The 17596-nt window shown below is 37.6% G+C and overlaps 6 protein-coding genes and 5 non-coding genes across 12 annotated transcripts in view; 4 read left to right on the top strand and 7 right to left on the bottom strand.

The window, feature by feature from the left end:
• Positions 1-2790, top strand: part of LOC111776783 (protein GAST1-like) — a 20463-nt gene extending 17673 nt beyond the window's left edge. The window contains exon 5 of the mRNA XM_023656145.1: positions 2780-2790. The gene's annotated coding sequence lies outside the window, so the exon portion shown is untranslated. The remainder of the gene's footprint in view (positions 1-2779) is intronic.
• Positions 1-5058, top strand: part of LOC111776781 (protein CHROMATIN REMODELING 5-like) — a 21510-nt gene extending 16452 nt beyond the window's left edge. For both annotated transcript variants that reach the window (XM_023656143.1, XM_023656142.1), the window contains exons 24-31: positions 35-115; positions 278-511; positions 1542-1697; positions 1812-1989; positions 2072-2253; positions 3223-3570; positions 3654-3747; positions 3905-5058. In XM_023656143.1, the coding sequence (XP_023511911.1) occupies positions 35-115; positions 278-511; positions 1542-1697; positions 1812-1989; positions 2072-2253; positions 3223-3570; positions 3654-3747; positions 3905-4386 (1755 nt within the window). In that variant the 3' untranslated portion in view covers positions 4387-5058. The remainder of the gene's footprint in view (positions 1-34; positions 116-277; positions 512-1541; positions 1698-1811; positions 1990-2071; positions 2254-3222; positions 3571-3653; positions 3748-3904) is intronic.
• A 1071-nt stretch (positions 5059-6129) lies between these two features.
• On the top strand, positions 6130-8879 carry LOC111776927 (serine--glyoxylate aminotransferase-like). Its single transcript, XM_023656341.1, has 6 exons — positions 6130-6239; positions 6903-7146; positions 7379-7663; positions 7769-8135; positions 8218-8428; positions 8520-8879. Exons 2-6 carry the CDS (start codon positions 6942-6944, stop codon positions 8655-8657), a joined length of 1206 nt encoding a protein of 401 aa, XP_023512109.1. The 5' UTR covers positions 6130-6239; positions 6903-6941; the 3' UTR covers positions 8658-8879.
• An 18-nt stretch (positions 8880-8897) lies between these two features.
• TRNAR-ACG lies at positions 8898-8970 on the top strand. The gene has a single exon. It is a non-coding gene; the product is annotated as a tRNA-Arg (tRNA).
• Positions 8971-9427: 457 nt separating this feature from the next.
• LOC111776736 (reactive oxygen species modulator 1) lies at positions 9428-11444 on the bottom strand. Its single transcript, XM_023656067.1, has 3 exons — positions 11218-11444; positions 10284-10321; positions 9428-9734 (listed from the first exon to the last, which is right to left on the bottom strand). The coding sequence occupies exons 1-3, from the start codon at positions 11288-11290 to the stop codon at positions 9621-9623; spliced, it is 225 nt and encodes a 74-aa protein (XP_023511835.1). The 5' UTR covers positions 11291-11444; the 3' UTR covers positions 9428-9620.
• A 162-nt stretch (positions 11445-11606) lies between these two features.
• TRNAE-UUC lies at positions 11607-11678 on the bottom strand. The gene has a single exon. It is a non-coding gene; the product is annotated as a tRNA-Glu (tRNA).
• Positions 11679-11745: 67 nt separating this feature from the next.
• TRNAE-UUC lies at positions 11746-11817 on the bottom strand. Its single transcript has one exon. It is a non-coding gene; the product is annotated as a tRNA-Glu (tRNA).
• Positions 11818-11882: 65 nt separating this feature from the next.
• On the bottom strand, positions 11883-11954 carry TRNAE-UUC. Its single transcript has one exon. It is a non-coding gene; the product is annotated as a tRNA-Glu (tRNA).
• A 67-nt stretch (positions 11955-12021) lies between these two features.
• On the bottom strand, positions 12022-12093 carry TRNAE-UUC. Its single transcript has one exon. It is a non-coding gene; the product is annotated as a tRNA-Glu (tRNA).
• A 131-nt stretch (positions 12094-12224) lies between these two features.
• Positions 12225-14652, bottom strand: LOC111777824 (pentatricopeptide repeat-containing protein At5g27110; the record flags this gene model as incomplete). Its single annotated transcript, XM_023657546.1, is given in 1 exon segment — positions 12225-14652. A coding segment is annotated over 1 exon segment (2082 nt). The 3' UTR covers positions 12225-12484.
• Positions 14653-15082: 430 nt separating this feature from the next.
• Positions 15083-17596, bottom strand: part of LOC111777823 (PH, RCC1 and FYVE domains-containing protein 1-like) — a 9053-nt gene continuing 6539 nt past the window's right edge. Inside the window, exons 8-10 of the mRNA XM_023657544.1 lie at positions 17417-17563; positions 16219-16604; positions 15083-15649 (exon numbers count right to left, since the gene is read on the bottom strand). Coding sequence (XP_023513312.1) covers positions 15517-15649; positions 16219-16604; positions 17417-17563 — 666 coding nt within the window. The 3' untranslated portion in view covers positions 15083-15516. The remainder of the gene's footprint in view (positions 15650-16218; positions 16605-17416; positions 17564-17596) is intronic.

The raw sequence follows: 17596 nt of genomic DNA, 5'->3' as shown, positions 1-17596 counted from the left end.
GGGGGGGGGTCTTGGTGGTTCCATGAATGAACAGGTTGCTAACTTTTGTAGTGCTGAAGATGATGGAAGTTTCTGGAGTCGTTGGATAAAACCAGAAGCAGTGTCTCAGGCTGAAGTATGAACCTGTACTATACTGTTAATTCTAGTTTTGAACCTGAGGACCTTCCATTCTATACTTTTTGTTCCAACTAGCACTTCAAATCATTTTGCATATTTATTTCTTGATTTTTATTACAACTACCATTCATCCATCCATTTGTACTTTCGTTTATTTTAGGAAGCTCTAGTTCCTCGTGCTGCCAGGAATACAAAGAGCTATGCGGAGGCTAGTCAGCATGAGAATAGTGGTAAAAGGAAGAAAGGGTCTGGGCCTGTGGAGAGGGTTCAGAAACGCCGTAAAGGTGATATTTCTGCTCCCTCAGCACCAATGATTGTGGGTGCATCTGCTCAAGTGAGAAGGTGGTCTTGTGGAAATTTGTCTAAAAGAGATGCACTACGTTTTTCTCGTGTGGTAAGGTTCTGTGTTTTTTTTACCTTCCTTCTTTTTGGCGATTTGACGTGCATGATATAATTCTTTATGAAGGTACTGGATTTATAGCTTCTTCGAACTCTTTGACCATATGATTGTTTTTCCTATCTTTATTCGTGTTATGGCTTTTAGTTTGAAGTCATAGGTAAAGGTGAAATATAACCATTGAATTGAAGCTCATTGGAAGATTTGTTTCATGAAAACAGTAGAGTAAAAAAGTTAAGGCCTACTTATGGTAGGAATGGATGATACCAGAATTTAAATTAGAATGGTAAATAATTTTTTAAATGAGAGAAGTTTTTATTTTTTCCCAGACGTTTCCATAGTTCTTCCAACATTTATCTTTTTTTACTTTTTATTTTTATTTTTGGTAGAATGACATGTTTTCACTAAGGGGGAAAAAAGAGGAAAGAACACAGAACCACGAAAACCACCTTAGGAGGAGCCTAACTAGCCTAGGAAAATGCTCTAGTCGAGCAAAGTAAGACCTAAAGAGTAATTACAAAAATCTTTACACATGGAAATCTAGTAGGAGTCCACAAATTTCCCAAAGATTTTTTTAACCTCTTAAAACTTCTATTGCTCTTTTCCCCCAAACATTCCACAAAATAGCGCAAAAGACAAGCCAACTAAAGCCTGCTATCCTTATCTCATAAGGGGGCATGGGGGAGGAAACTCCTCCAACATGGATTTTGAGATTTCTTGACTAGACCAGATTAACAGTAACCCTTGAAGAAACTGCACCATGAAGTTCTTCCAATATTTTTTGAGACATGAGGAATACTGGCGTGCTACTACTGATGTTGGAGAGGAAATTTCCATCTTCCAACCCCAGCATCAGACACTCAATTGTCCTGTTGTGAAATGGCTCACATGCAACTATTCTTATTGATTTTTAATCCTTCGCTAACTACTAATTGCTGTCATCTGTTCTTTGGAATATCACTCCACTGAACTTTGACATGTTTGATCTTTGTTCAGACTTTGACCTTCTGTTTTAACTTAAAACCAGGTTATGAAATTTGGGAATGAGAGTCAAATTAGCTTGATAGCTGGTGAGGTTGGTGGTCCAGTTAGCGCAGCTAAGCCTGAAGAGCAAATTGAACTATTGAGGGCTTTAATTGATGGATGTCGAGATGCTGTTGAATCAGGATCAACAGATCCAAAGGTTTGTTTAGAATTATATAAAACATGAATTCCTTTTCTGGTTGCTGAAGATGAATAACAATTTGGGAAACAAGCGGATCTTTCTGGTTTATAAAAGTTTAAAATATTTCTCTAGGGACCTATGTTAGATTTCTTTGGTGTTCTAGTGAAAGCTAATGAGCTTCTCAACCGAGTTGAAGAACTTCAGCTTCTAGCAAAACGAATTAGCCGCTATGAAGATCCTATCAAACAATTTCGTGCCTTGATGCACCTGAAACCTTCAAATTGGTCAAAAGGTTGTGGCTGGAATCAAAGTAAGTATTCAGTAGTCCTCCTTTCCCTGCCCTCCTTCCATTTATATTATTTCTGCTAATACTTATATTTCTTTATTCCAAGTTGATGATGCGAGATTACTTTTGGGAATACACTACCATGGTTTTGGTAATTGGGAAAAGATCAGGTTGGATGAAAAACTCGGTCTCATGAAAAAGATTGCTCCAGTGGAACTTCAACATCATGAGACATTTCTGCCACGTGCTCCAAATTTGAGAGATCGTGGTAATGCTCTTCTTGAGATGGTAAGTCATCAGTTTTGCAACCTCTAGTGTTTGACATTGGATTATTTCAATGATGAACTCCCATTTAACTTGGTTTAAGTGCCGTACGGATGCTTATTTTTATAATTGATTGGTTTTCATATCGAGACCAATAAATAAACTTGCAAAGCTAGTCTACCAGTTTCTGAACCGTTTGGCCTACTTAGACCTTGCAGTTTGGATTTTATTTATTTTCATGCTCTATAAACATGGTGTGAATAAATCATTAAGGCTTGCTTCAATAGGCCATTCCTCTGAAACCTTTGATGTGAATGGAATGGGAGGATTTCCAGGGACTCTTCCTCAAATTTTGATAGTTTTTTTAATTTAATTTTGTTTCATGGTCTATATCTTTATTGGGACAAAAGTATACAGCTTTAATAGGTGGTCATCCTACCTTAATTTCTAACTGGAGAACTTTATTGTAATTCACCTTTTGGCGTCTAGAGAGTNAAAAAAAAAAAAAAAAAAAAAAAAAAAAAAAAAAAAAAAAAAAAAAAACTTGGAGCTGCATTTTCAGTTCTTAAAATACTGTCTTGCTTTGTTAAAAGTTTGTTTCAGGCCATGCAATTCATATTTTCTTAGGACGTGCTAAATGAGCACAGTGGAGTCTTAACTTGGTAATCTTGGCCATGACTCTATTTGCTTAGCGCGCACACCCGCCCCACCCCCAAAGCTTATCTAAAAGGCTTACGAAGAAGATAAAATTTATCTATGGTGTTGCAGGATTGCACGTATTAAGACTAAAAACAGAATTGACAATTAAGTTGTGAATTTTGTATTAGAATTTACAGCTTTGCTTTTTTGTGTCCTTAGTGTCTGGTGCAAGTTCAGTCTCTCTGTAGTTTGAGTGTTGTTTTTTTGTGTTTGTTATTCTTTATTTATGGGTTAATTTCCTCTCCAGACATTTCATTGCTCACGGATGATGATTTCATAAATTTTTTTTACCAGGAACTTGCTGCACTCGGTAAAAATCTGAATTCTAAAGCTGGTCGCAAGACTGCAAAGAAGGATAGGGAAAACATTCCAAAAGTTTCGACATCACGTGGGTTGGATAGAAAGGGGAAACAAGATGCTCCCAAGGTTAATGCTAAATTGAGGGACAGAAATTCTAAACCACAGAGAGTTGAGAACCTCGTGAAGGAGGAGGGTGAAATGTCTGACAACGAAGAAGTATATGAGCATTTCAAGGAAGTTAAATGGATGGAATGGTGTGAAGATGTCATGGCGGATGAAATTAAAACTCTGGAACGGCTTCAAAGGTTACAGACAACTAGTGCCAAACTCCCAAAGGAAAAGGTCCCTGTTATTTTGGTTCCGAATTTTGAACCCATCTGTTTTATGGAATAATATTTTGAATTTCTATTTTCCTTTTCGTTCAGGTCCTTTCGAAAATTCGCAATTACTTGCAGCTTCTTGGACGAAGGATAGATCAAGTTGTTCTAGATCATGAGGAGGAACCATATAAACAAGATAGTATGTGCTCTGATTATAATTATGTTGTCATATGTATACGTGATATTCCTTTCTTCTATATGCTCTTGTCACTTGTTTTCTTAACCGGCCATAATGTTCTCTGTTTGAACTAGTTAGCAAAGCAACGAAATATAAGTTGTCGATATTAATTGTGCAGGGATGACAACGCGATTATGGAATTACGTCTCCACCTTTTCAAATTTATCTGGGGAGCGACTTCATCAGATTTATTCAAAACTCAAGCAGGAAAGAGAAGTGGGAGTGGGTCCATCCTACATCAACGGTACTGGATCTTCTCTTATGGGCAGGGATGGGGACTCCTCTCATTTTGGAGCCTTGCCTCGTCATTTTCCAAGGCTACGGGGGAACAAAAATAATACTTCCTTACAAATATCAGAACCAGTTCAGAAGGGGGTTGAAACCGAGAAATACGAAGCATGGAAACGACGAAGAAGTGGGGATGGTGATAATCAATACCAAGTTCCTTGTCCACCTGATAGACCCGTGAGCAATGGCGGTCGGATAATGGATCCAAATTCATTGGGGATTCTTGGGGCAGCACCAACTGAGAACAGGAGGTTTGCTAACGAGCGGCCATACAGGATCCGTCAAACTAGTTTTCCTGTGAGACAAGATTGAGATGGGGAGGCCAAGTAAGCCTCTTTTGCAGTGTGTTTGGTAGGGAGGCTGATCTGAGAGAAGGATTTCAGCTTTGACTTGGTCCCCTTCACCACCGCAACGGTATATAGTTCTCTGGTTCTTTTTCCACCGTGGGAATAAATAGCTGCAGACCTCTATTAGTGTTATGTGGCTGACCCTAGAACGTTAATCTGCCAAAAAAAAAAAAAAACATAAAAATGGGATTTTTGATGCTGACCCCATTGATTGCCGAGTAAAGTTGAAAAGGTTCTACATTATATCAAGGCTAGATGCATCTTTGCGAGTTGAGTTCGAGTAATTTCTTCGTATATAGCAAAAATTCAGAAGAAAGAGATCTACTTCTAGCTCGTTTGGCGCACAAGTTCACGAGGGTAGTTCCTATACATACTATGTTCACCCAGAATTGTACATTATCAGTTATTTCGGAAAATTTATCAAATTTTTTTTTTCATTTTGGCTACAGTAGTGCAATTTGTTTCCTCATTTGTCCATAAGAAATGTAGTTCAATGAGACTCTTCAAATGTCCCCCCAAAGTAACCATTGGATTCCCTCCCTTTAAATCTCTTGTTTAGAAACATTGACATGTTCAACAAATATTGCCATTTGGTAAATGGAAAAGCATGCAAATGAGATGCCTTTTGTTTTGTCCCTGCCGGATTCCCTCTGGTTGGATCATATCGGTTGCAAAAAGGCATAGCAGCCAAATCGAATTACAATTAGCAGGTGGTTACTCTTTGTGACGAGGAAACATAAATGAATCAAATCATAGCTTGAATCTAACGAGTTCTTTGTAGTTTGTTCTTCCCAACCTTTTTTAGAAACTATTTTTTTAAGCTACAATTCTATGATTGTCAAAATATAGATTGGTTTTTATGTATTAGTCTAAGTTTATTTTCAGTAGATATTGTTCGTTTTAGTAATGTTACGTACTGCCGTTAGTTTCATGATTTTAAAACGTGTCTACTAGAGAAATGTTTTAAAACGTGTCTACTCGAGAAAGGTTTTTTCACCCTTATTATTTCAAAAGTTGTTTTAAAACTTACTCTTAAAAGGAAAAATTCCTTAAACAAATAGTGAACTTTGGTGTACTTTCTAAATGTTTTATGAGAGTTGTTTCTGAGAACAACCCATTATTTCCTTTTTGTTTCGATGAATAAGAAAATAAATCTTATTAAAAAAAATTAATAAAAAAAAAAAAAAATCCTCCCAATGAGAAAAGGATAAATTTTTTGATTATAAATGAAATTTGGAGTAAACAACAAAGACATGAAATCCTAACTGTGTGGACTGAGTTGTTGGATGAAGCTGTGGTCGACAACCCGTTATCACTTTATCTCTATATGTTGCTTTGTCTGCCTCAAACTTCTTACTCTCCCAAACTGCATGGCGTAATAACAACAGATTTAAAAAGAAAAATGCAAACTTTTGAATTTACTCTTCAAGGTTCCTCTTACTTCTTGGTTCTTCTAAATTGCATGCCCTTTCTCTACACAATCAAAACTGCTCAACATAGTTTTGAATTCGTAAACAAAGATCAAAATGGTCATTTAAAAAAAAAAAAACCCAACTAAAATGAACAAACTTTTAAAGTACAAAAACCAAAATGAGTAAAAAATAAGTGAAAAAAAAAATGATTTGCACATCTTGAAGCGTAGCCGCAAAATGAGGGCCATGAGCTCTTATCTGCCGAGTGCGAGCGAAATGGGGCCCTTCCATTATGGTTGGCTCTCCCGCGCTCACTCCTATAAACATCAACTCGTTTCCCCCACATCCATTTTCATGGTTTCAAGCCTTGTTACTCTCCAAGATCCTCCCTCCCACTTCATTTCTGGTAATCTCAACTTGGAAACCCCTTCTCTTTTCCTATATGTTTTATTGTGTATTTTGCTCTTAAACTGCATGCAAATTGTAGATTCATGGTTCTTAAAGCTTCAGTACAGTAACTTATATATGCCCTCTTGAATTGGATTTGGGTGGACTATCTTCCCTTTTGAATTTAGCGATGTGGGAAAACTTGAAAAAACACTGCCTGTGTTCAATAACTTTTCCCTCTTCATGGTTGATACGTTGTTTTTTGTTTGAAGATTAAGGACTTTTGATTTGTGTACAATAGTTTTATGGCTCTGTATTCAAAGCTTTATAAACACAGTTCTTAAGCATCTTTGGAAAAGAAGTTTAAAGTTATCAATTGGGTATTGTTTTCTCTCAAATTATTAGGATTTATTTCAGACTCCATGAGAAACCATACAGAAATTGATTCAAATATGACCACTCCTCTGCTTTTTTCGATGCTAAAACTTGTTAGATGAGCAAATTTTGATACAGAAATTGTGATCTTTATATGAGAAAACTCTTTCTTTCACTGTTTTAGCTGTGTTTTAGCTGATGCTGATTGCCAAGAGGCTAATGATTTTGATTGATAATGGATAAAAAGTATGTAAAAACACATAGGGCTTCAGAATTTATAGAAAACATTGTCTTCTTTCTTTTGCAGCTGAGGCTTGTTGAGACCAGCAAGTTCTAAAAGGGAAAGATGGACTACGTTTATGGACCTGGAAAGAACCATCTTTTCGTGCCGGGGCCGGTTAATATCCCTGAACAAGTCCTCCGGGCAATGAACAGAAACAACGAGGACTATCGTTCTCCAGCCGTCCCAGCACTGACGAAGACTCTTCTCGAGGATGTTAAAAAGATATTCAAGACCACATCAGGCACTCCATTTTTGTTCCCTACTACAGGTACTGTAGTGTTGATGAGTTGGTCGAGCTCATTGAATAAAACTTTCAAGCATATTAGTATGTTTTCATGGCTGTGATATGTCAAATTCATTATTAGTGTCATTGATGTACCATTTTGAAGCTCAATAAAAGCTTATGGTGAGTGTTACTGATAGTCTGGTGCATCTTTTTCAAGATCCTCCCAACGAAACGACTTTGTTTTAAACCGAATAACGCCATTACTTTGGATTAGGTACTGGTGCATGGGAGAGTGCACTCACAAACACATTGTCTCCCGGAGATCGGATCGTGTCGTTCCTCATTGGTCAATTCAGTTTGCTCTGGATCGATCAGCAGCAGCGCCTAAATTTCAAGGTCGATGTGATTGAAAGTGATTGGGGTGAAGGTGCAAAGCTTGATGTTTTGGCCTCAAAACTTGCAGCTGATACTGAACATACTATAAAGGCGGTTTGCATTGTTCATAATGAGACAGCTACTGGTGTGACTAACGATTTGTCTCTAGTAAGAAGAATATTGGGTAAGCATCTCATAGGATCATATTTCTTTTGATATCTCAATGTATTTGGAGTTGAAATTTTAGCTCATCAAGAGTCTTAACATTGATATGATATCAAATTCTCAGATGAATATAGGCATCCAGCGCTATTTCTGGTAGACGGAGTGTCTTCAATATGTGCTCTTGATTTTCGTATGGATGACTGGGGAGTAGATGTGGCCTTAACTGGGTCACAAAAAGCTCTTTCTCTTCCAACTGGGATGGGCATTGTATGCGCCAGCCCACGAGCGCTCGAGGCGTCTAAAACAGCAAAATCACTCAGAGTTTTCTTTGACTGGAAGGACTACCTCAAGTTCTATAACTTAGGAACCTACTGGCCTTACACTCCTTCCATCCAGCTCTTATATGGCCTTAGAGCAGCTTTGGATCTCATATTTGAGGAAGGCCTTGAAAATGTGATTGCCAGACATCGACGTTTGGGCCAAGCCACAAGGTCGATTTCTGCATATGTTTCGTTTATAAGATCGTATGTTTGAAATTTTCAGTTTCTAAAAGTTGGTCCCAAATGCATATAGGCTTGCTGTGGAGGCATGGGGCCTGAAGAACTGCACACAGAAGGAGGAATGGTTCAGTGACACAGTGACTGCTGTGCTTGTGCCTCCATACATTGACAGTTCAGAGATTGTTAGAAGGGCTTGGAAGAGATACAATTTGAGTTTAGGTTTGGGGCTGAACAAAGTTGCTGGCAAAGTTTTCAGAATTGGGCACCTTGGCAACCTCAATGAGGTGAACTTCCTCTTTAATGCTCTCCTATGTGTATACTGTTTGATATATACTATGTGCTAATACGTCGGTCGCTCGGTCGTGTTGTTTTCAGCTGCAACTGTTGGGTTGTCTTGCTGGTGTGGAGATGATTCTGAAGGATGTGGGATATCCAGTGAAGCTTGGAAGTGGGGTAGCAGCAGCTTCTGCATATTTACAGAACAACATTCCACTCATTCCTTCTCGGATTTGATTTCGGTCGAGACCGTGATCCGTTCTCATGCATTTGATTTCGTCTACTGTGTAAAGAAAGAAAGAACTGTTGTGTTATTGTAATATTTGATGTCTACTTTCACTCCTTCAGGCATTCTGATGAGAATGCCTATGTATTCAGAAAGTTCACAAATCCTATTACAAACTCTTTAATCTGGAATTCCAAGTTGCATAACACAATAAAGTTGTAATTAATATTTAAGCACAATATCTCAAAAGCGACTCCATGGCCCAATGGATAAGGCGCTGGTCTACGAAACCAGAGATTCTGGGTTCGATCCCCAGTGGAGTCGTTCGTTTTTATTATACCTATTCTTTTCCAGCCACACTCGGCAGAATCTCTTTCCCGGCTTCATTTCCGCGCTTTAGGTTATAAAACTAACCTTCTTTTGAGATAATTAATACATAATTTTTTTTTTCTTATTTATTTAAAAATAATTAGTCCTTTATTTTTTCTTACTAATATTTTGATTGATTTGATGAGATTCTTTGGAGAAGAATATTAATATTGAGGTGATTTTGATATGATTTTAAGTGTAATTAAGTGAACTCTAAATTAACTCTTAATTCAATTATTGGTTTGGAGTTTTAATTAAAATTCACTACTCTAAATTGTTTTAACTAATCTATATATTAATTTCGTTTAAAAGTAAAGACAGCTTAATTATTAATTCAAAGAGCTTTTATAAACTTTTTTATTTAAAAAAATGTTGGTCGACAACAATATTTTATTAAATTGACAAATCATGAGGCAAACAAAACTTGAAAACTTCACATCCAAGTAGGGCTGAAGGCATCATCAATTGACCATTTTGTTCCTTAAACTAAAACAAACGGAACCTTTTAACTAAACAAATGACCGTCTGCAATAACTTCATGTTGAAAAGCAAGGAAACTAAAAGCAAACAATATTATCTCATCCAAATTCAGGAACTTGTGAGATTCAGTATGACTTTCCACAATGTATCAAACTCCCTGCCCCTAAGAAAAGGCCAAATATGGCAGCACTTCCAAGTGTTGTTTGTCCAATATACCTGATCTTCAGAAGCCCTGGCACCTGCACGAACAAATGCAAGTTTGGTCCATAGTTAATTACCATCTATCATCACCTGGAGTTGAAATAAGTAAATGGTAACTGGGACGTTGTAATCTTCGGGTTTCAATGACAGAAACTTGAATAGTAAGAATGAAGAAAATGAGCAAAAATGGTTCAAGGCATAGACATTTGTCTGCAGAAAGAAATATAGAAACTCAGGAAGAATTACCAATCATGGAAGAAATCATGAAATTTGTTTCTAAAAGGGCTAAATGTGTAGTAAATTTAAAGTAGATTGACTGCAAATTTTGATCCCAAGCTAATGAAACATAACTTTGGGTAGTCTCCCATGATCATAGAATTTCTAATGATGATGAGATGGAATCTCATATTAGTTTCAAGATGTTTAGATAAGACGTTAATTAATTGTAAACAAAAACAGATGGAAAAGGATTAACTATTTGCGATAATTTGATGAGTAACTTAATAAAATCATAAAACAGCAGAGAGACGAGGTCGAATTTCAAAAGTCATATTTTTTGAAGATTTGGATCGGAGAAGATAGTATACCTTAAACCTAATGGCCTCATAAGTCCCATAAACAGCACCTAGAGAAAAAAAAAAGTTAGTTCTAGAATCCTTAGCCAAAGCATATCATAATTCTGATGAAACAAATATATTGCAGCATTGATTGTAAGATACTCTAAACAAGAAAGGCCGTCCAATCTAAATATTAAAAAACAAGAAATGATAACCCGAATTGTTGGTTACAGAGATTTCATAACTGATGTATATCTTCAAAGTTGTGGCACTGGCTAGTTCATAATGCTCGACACTCTATTGAAATGAAGAAAGCAAAATAAGGAGCTTCTTGAAAAAGTACACTGCTACTTGTTAAATAAGGTTAAACTTTGAGCTTCAGGAAGTCAGCACACAAGTTCCGGTGAACTTTATGAGGTATACACAAAATAGGCCAATGGAGTACAACAGACCCCAAAGATAAGATTAGTTGACTCCATGCTTGACAGGTTAAATCTACAGCAGTTCAATCAAAATATTCATTACGATGGGCCCTAAAAAGCTAAGAACTCTTTCTACTCAACAAAAACTATGTCCACCAGCAAGTGATATTATCCAACAAATAAAGCCTTATTTTATAAAATCCAAAGGAAACGTAGCTTTAAAGATAAGATGGAAGAATTAAATATATCCAAGGCTTCACAGCGGTATATTTCTTAGTAGTACATTAACACTGATAAACATGGTTCAATCACAGATGCAAGAGCGCAACTTGACCAAATATTTAGCTTCCTGCGTATGCAAACTCTTCAATCCAACAAATCCTATTCCACTTGACAAAATATCAATCGCTGAGAAAGCGGAACAACGATCAAACCATAACCGAAATTCGGAAGTCGAGAAACAAAAGAAATACGGGAATATCAATGATATATAAGAAGACAACAGGCATTAGAACTTTGAAGAAAATTTAGGGTTTCCTTACCGACGGCTCCACCTACAGCACCACCAACGGCAACTCCCGCAGTAACTCGAGCCAAGCAGCTATCTCTCGCCATTCTCAGAGACCTTAATATTATTCTCCTCGAACAAGAGACGGAGAAAATTTGTTCCTCGAGCAATTAAGCTTCGAAATGTATCTCAACAATCTTTTCAACACGATTCTTTTTGAAAGTTGAATTCTCCGATCTCACAGAATGGCTGTTCGGGTACAAGCATCTGGGCTTTCATCAGCCTGCGCCTCAGCACAGTTGAAACCACGACCATGGGCCTGGCCCGAAAACAAACACGAGACGACTGTTTGAAGAATAAAAAAAATTGGGCTTTTATCGGCCCAGTTATAAAACTGGGCCTTTAAATAAAATAAAACAAAAATTCCGTTGCCGGGAATCGAACCCGGGTCTCCTGGGTGAAAGCCAGATATCCTAACCGCTGGACGACAACGGATTTCGTATTACGTAAATGAGCTTTTAATAAACAATTATAATAATATTAAATCAATAAAACTAAAAAATTCCGTTGCCGGGAATCGAACCCGGGTCTCCTGGGTGAAAGCCAGATATCCTAACCGCTGGACGACAACGGATTTCATATTACGTAAATGAGCTTTTAATAAGAATTATAATAATATTAAGTAAATAAAACTTTAAATTCCGTTGCCGGGAATCGAACCCGGGTCTCCTGGGTGAAAGCCAGATATCCTAACCGCTGGACGACAACGGATTTCGTATTACGTAAATGAGCTTTTAATAAACAATTATAATAATATTAAATCAATAAAACTAAAAAATTCCGTTGCCGGGAATCGAACCCGGGTCTCCTGGGTGAAAGCCAGATATCCTAACCGCTGGACGACAACGGATTCCATGTTCATGCGTGTTCTGAAACTGATTGAAACTCAATAAAAAGCAATTTTTTACCCTCCTTTTTGTACTTTCTGAAGCCAAATGACCTTTCTGCACAATCAAATTTCTTTATTGATTTTCCCCTTTCCCCACAGAAATTAGCACAAAACAAGATAATATGAAATCAATAATTCATGCATTTGGATATCAAAGTTAAAAATCCATATATACATCACATCAATTGATCAAGCACAATAAACCGCAACTCTTGAGGCTCCACACTCACGTTAAGCTTTTTCAGGAGACTTGTGAAAATTTTAAAAATTCTGACTTGTAGCTGGAGTTTGATTGCTGTTTTGGCATGTATGGAAGCAAGGATCATCGGTGTACCAGTTTTTTGCTAATCTGCTACACCTCAAGTTCATTCTTCTCCATATGACAGGCTAGAGTGCTTAGACATTCATAGACCCCATCAACTGCAGGGTTTGACTTATCTTCAACAAAGAATGGCTGAATCCTCTGGTTTATCTCAATCCAGCTGCAACCAGGCCTCTTCTTCAATCCAAGTTCTTTCATTTTTCGTCGTAGGTTACGTACCTCCTCCCATTTATTGACAGAGGCATACATATTCGACAGCAAAATGTAAGTAGATGGGTCATCAGGATGTACCTCCATAAGCAATTTCCCTATTTTTATGCCTAAACCAAAATCATTATGCAATCGACATGCAGAAAACAGTGTGCTTAACAATCCGGTATCGTTCCTAGTCTCTTCTGATCTTTCGAGAATCTCATAAGCTTCATGCAATCTTCCAGCACGTCCAAGTAGATCTATCAAGCATGAATAGTGTTCAATGCCGGGCCTAATGTCATACTGAGTGATCATTTCGTTGAAATATATATAACCTTCATCAACCAATCCAGCATGACTACAAGCAGATAGAACTGCTAGGAATGTAACTGAATCGGCTCGTACATTCGACTTCTGCATTTCATCAAAAAGCCTCAAGGCTTCAGAAGCCTGGCCATGAGATCCATAAGCAGTGATCATCGATGTCCACGACACAAGATCTCGCTCTGGTAATTGATGAAATAGTTTTCGTGCTTCGTTGACATCACCACATTTAGCATACATATCAAGAAGAGCCCCCATAACGATTTCATTGCATTCCAACTTATGACTGATGATACAGTGGTGAAGCTCCCTACCCTTATCCAAGGCTGCTAGCTGTGAACAAGCTGATAAGGTGCTAGAAAATGTTACTGCATCTGGTTTTACATGATGTTCTTTCATGTTATCATAGACACGAAGAGCCTGAATGTGATTACCCACCATCACATATCCAGAGATCATAACATTCCAAGAAACTACTTCATGCTTGGATACATTTCTGAAGACAGTTTCGGCCGAAGAAACCGATCCACATTTAAAATATAAATCAATGAGAGAAACGTCAATGAAGATATCGACATCTATTCTATTTCTCAAAATATATCCATGTATAAATTTCCCGTGTCGAAGTTGAACAGACCTTGAGCTAGCATATATTATGCTGGTCAAAGTCGTCAAAGTCGGTTTGGTTCCCTCGTCGTTCATCCTCATGAGAAGTTCAATGCAGGATCTGCTATCACCTTTTAAGCTATACCCTGTGATCATAGAATTCCAAGTCATCGCATTCTTCCTTGGGATTTGCTCAAAAACTTCTTTGGCCATTTCTAAACAACCACATTTTCCATACATATCTACAAGCGCAGAAAGAACAAAAGCATCCAACAAAACGCTCCTATCGATCAACTCCCTATGAATCTCCTTACCTCTTCCCAAATTCAAAAGCCTTGCACATGATGAGACAACGACGGTAAAAGTCACTGAATTAGGCTCAAAACCCAACTCTTTCATTTTATCAAACATCTTCAGGGCAGCCTCAGGCTTATCATCTTGAAAATAACAAGAGATAACAGCGTTCCAACACCCCACATCTCTCTGAGGAATTTCGTCGAACAGGTTAACGGCATCATGAAACTGATCGCATTTCGCATACATATTCATCATAGAACTCCCCACAAAAACATCCCAAATCAGCCCCGTTTTTATCAAATGATTATGGATCCTTCTCCCATAAACAACTCTACCCAATCCACCACACGCCTTAAGAACAACAGGGTAAGTGTAACAATCAGGTCTTACATGAGAATGACTTTTCAATTGATCAAAGAGTTGCAGAGCTTCAACGAACCTGGAACTCTTGGTGTAAGCAGAAAGAAGAGCATTCCACAAAGAAACATCCAATGGGCAATCGTTGGTCTGAAAAACAAGCTCCGCTGATCTGTAATCATAGCAAGAGAAGTAAAAGCCGATGAGGGCTTTGCAGAGGGTGACGTTGGATTGAAAGCCTGAACAAAATATTCTCTGGTGGATGAGCTTGCCTTGTTTCAGCAATTTGGAGCTAGCGCAAGTTCTCAAGGCAGATAATAGTGTCATATAATCCATACAGGGAGAGAGTTTGGGATGCCAGAACCCATGCAGACTTGTGAAGTGGGGAAGAGATACGAGGGAAAATGAATTGAAAATTTAAATAGTATATATATATATAGATATCTGCAGAGTTCATATTTATTTATTTACTTACTAGAATAGTTTTATCAATAAATAATCTCATTTACATCATATAAAAGATATAATTAATTTATTTTCCAATAAACAATGATGAGCTATTAGTTTAGATTGGAACAAGAATGAGCTGCTTTTGCCAATTGATGCATCTTGTCGGCAGTTCGACAATGATATGTCGCTTAGTTTCTCAAAGAAATTAATATCATTAAATCAAGGAGAGCAAACACAAAATGAAGGTAAGTGGTCAAATTTTATTTCTTGATACACGAGTGACATGTTCGAGGGACTCGAGCATCGATATCGGCAAATGCACCAAATCAAGGAGAGCAAAAGTAGTTAAAACCGACAGCGTACAGTTACATTTGTTCCTTAGGTAGAAGAAAGAAAATGGAATCATAAACTAAGCTTGGAAGGGTTATAAGTACAAAAATATGCAAACGCATTCGCTTTATCGGATTTACATTGCACAGCTGATGTGAAGTAACAGCCAGCAGAGTTACTAAAAATTTACATTTCTCACACTCAATGCCCCAGATAGACACATATATAGGGGGAAAATTGAGGGACCCCCCAAAAAGAGAGAAAAGGGAAAAGAAACAAACAAGAAAATGAATGAAGGTGAAAAACAGGGGAACAATTTAAAACACAAACCCCTCTTAGTTATCCCTCTAACTCAATACTATATATGGCCGTTTCTTTTCTATCCCAAGGGGTGGATAAAACCATACAAAATGATCATATCATCACTTACCAGTAATATAAGCTGTGAGACTGTAAACATCCTGTTCATTTACAATCAAATTGGATTAGACTGACCCTTTTCCACGTCAGTGAGCCAAGTCCTCGCTCCCGACGCCCACACTGGACTTATCGATCATACGCACGTTATATTGATCATATACTCTTGCTCGATTCTCCGCCCACCACTGTTCGGCTTGCTTCTCGGTAAATCGTTTCCGACTGCAACAAAAAAAGAGAAAAAATAACAGTGATGTGTTATAAATTCTGCATCTAAATATGGTAGACCATATGATTTACACAAATGATGCTATTACTACTGTGAGATTAGACAGATGAGCTACCACATGATTCATCATCTCCACACAGCATACTTCACAAAATTCAATATTAAACAACAAGAATAAATGTTTGATCCATACTGTTCTTGTCTCGCAAACTTCTGCTCATTAATAATGACGGGAAACATTGAAGTTTAAAGTTGATGGTTACCAGCGATAGCCAATGAATTTCGTTGACTTTTCCTCTTTAAGGCCATGCATAAGATTTCATATGAATGAATTATGGCGACGGTGGTTGATTTTGTTATAATAGCCTATACTTAGATGGTTAGATTGCCCCAAACACGCAATGAGCAAATCTGCTCTCAAGCAATACAAAAGAATAAAGATGGAAGCATAGGCATGTGCCTTGCCTTCTATTTGATAGTCTGATAACAAAGTTATGTAAACTACTAGCTTCAAATCAACTCTTTTACGAAGGATCAAGTCAGCGAGGCTGAAGAATTATACCTGAAACGCACTCGCTTGAGATCTTTGGCACCGCCCTGAAGAGAGGTAAACGTGATATATACACCAGGCTCATCTTGCTCAACCCATTCAGCATCATGACGAGAATCACTCTCTTTAACCTTGCTACCATTTCTAGTTGTTGAATCAGAATTGCTTTGTCTGTTATGGCCTGAACTACGATTACTTGCAGTGGTAGACCCATTAGACAGCAAGTTACTGTTTGATTCTATGATGTCGGCTTCTAGAGACATTGTTTGGCCATTAGATCTGTCAATTGATGGTGTAACCACATCATTGAGGGGAGGACTGGAGCCCAAGGAGGCCAGAGAAGGTGATTTGATGTTGCGAGCTGCTCCAACTGGAAGTCTTTCTGCCATTTCCTTTAACTGTCGAAAAACAGGAAAAGGAAATTTGCAACTTTTAAGTAAAAAAGATAATAGTAAAAATAAATCAGTATCGTTAATCTTTCTACTGAGAGAGGTTGAAAATTTTCCAACTGAAAGGAGTGCTAACCAAAGGTAAGACGATATCCAGTAACTTGGATCTAAATCAGGACTAGTAGCTACTCAAGCTACCATCACAATGTCAGCCAAAAACATTTGAAATATATATTTCTAGACCTTTGTAAATAAATTAGGTTGACTAAATAGTTTTAGTTGTTTGAGTCAGCGAGAACACAAGTAGATTTCTCTTTCCCCAAGGTAAAATGCCTAAGGGCCATAGGCTAGGATAAAACATAGTGGTAAAAGAATCTTAATTCATCAGTGAAATTTGAAATCCGTGCAAGTGGCTGTGGGTTCAAATCACGTTATCTTACGGTCACCTCCATCCAAAGCAACTAATATCACTCAGAATTCTTCACCACCCAGTGATAAAGCAAGAAAACAGTCCGTAGTTTTAGATTATGTGGACATGAAGAGGACTTTGTATTCGTAGGTAGACTAAATGAAGAGATTGAAGCCAAGGAACTATTCCAATGATCAATTAAAAAAGGGACGACTTGATATTCATGATTCGTGATTTACTATTTGTAATTGTTATATGAAGGCCCTCACGATACACACCGATGTAATGGAGCTCATGTAAAGGGCAATGCAAGATGTTCTATTTGCAGGTGAGAAACAGAAACAATAACAGACATACATACATATATAACACCATAAATCAGCAGACCATCACATACAAGAATAAAACTTACTTGGGCAGTAAGCGACTTGATTACTTCCTTTGCTGCATTGCACTTTGTCGCTTCTCCTGCAGCAAATGACAGTGCTTCCTTCAATTGTTTGGTCGTTTTTTCCAACTCAATTTCTTGAAGTTGAGCTTTACGGGTAAGATTTTCAACCTGCAAAAAAAAAAAAAAAAAAAAAAAAAAAAA

The sequence above is a fragment of the Cucurbita pepo genome, chromosome LG16 (assembly GCF_002806865.2).
Source record: "Cucurbita pepo subsp. pepo cultivar mu-cu-16 chromosome LG16, ASM280686v2, whole genome shotgun sequence".
NCBI classification, from domain to species: Eukaryota; Viridiplantae; Streptophyta; class Magnoliopsida; order Cucurbitales; family Cucurbitaceae; genus Cucurbita; species Cucurbita pepo.
The sequence above is the reverse complement of the archived record's forward strand: the minus strand, read 5'-3'. Positions and strand labels throughout refer to the sequence as shown.

Excerpts from the sequence above, each read along its gene's own strand:
- LOC111776927 (XM_023656341.1), top strand. The coding sequence starts at position 6,942 with ATGGACTACGTTTATGGACCTGGAAAGAACCATCTTTTCGTGCCGGGG. Across the intron at positions 7,147-7,378 it reads ATTTTTGTTCCCTACTACAG|GTACTGGTGCATGGGAGAGT; the intron begins GTACTGTAGTGT and ends ACTTTGGATTAG. Across the intron at positions 7,664-7,768 it reads TCTAGTAAGAAGAATATTGG|ATGAATATAGGCATCCAGCG; the intron begins GTAAGCATCTCA and ends TCAAATTCTCAG.
- LOC111776736 (XM_023656067.1), bottom strand. The coding sequence starts at position 11,290 with ATGGCGAGAGATAGCTGCTTGGCTCGAGTTACTGCGGGAGTTGCCGTT. Across the intron at positions 10,322-11,217 it reads TGCTGTAGGTGGAGCCGTCG|GTGCTGTTTATGGGACTTAT; the intron begins GTAAGGAAACCC and ends TTTTTTCTCTAG. Across the intron at positions 9,735-10,283 it reads ATGAGGCCATTAGGTTTAAG|GTGCCAGGGCTTCTGAAGAT; the intron begins GTATACTATCTT and ends TTGTTCGTGCAG.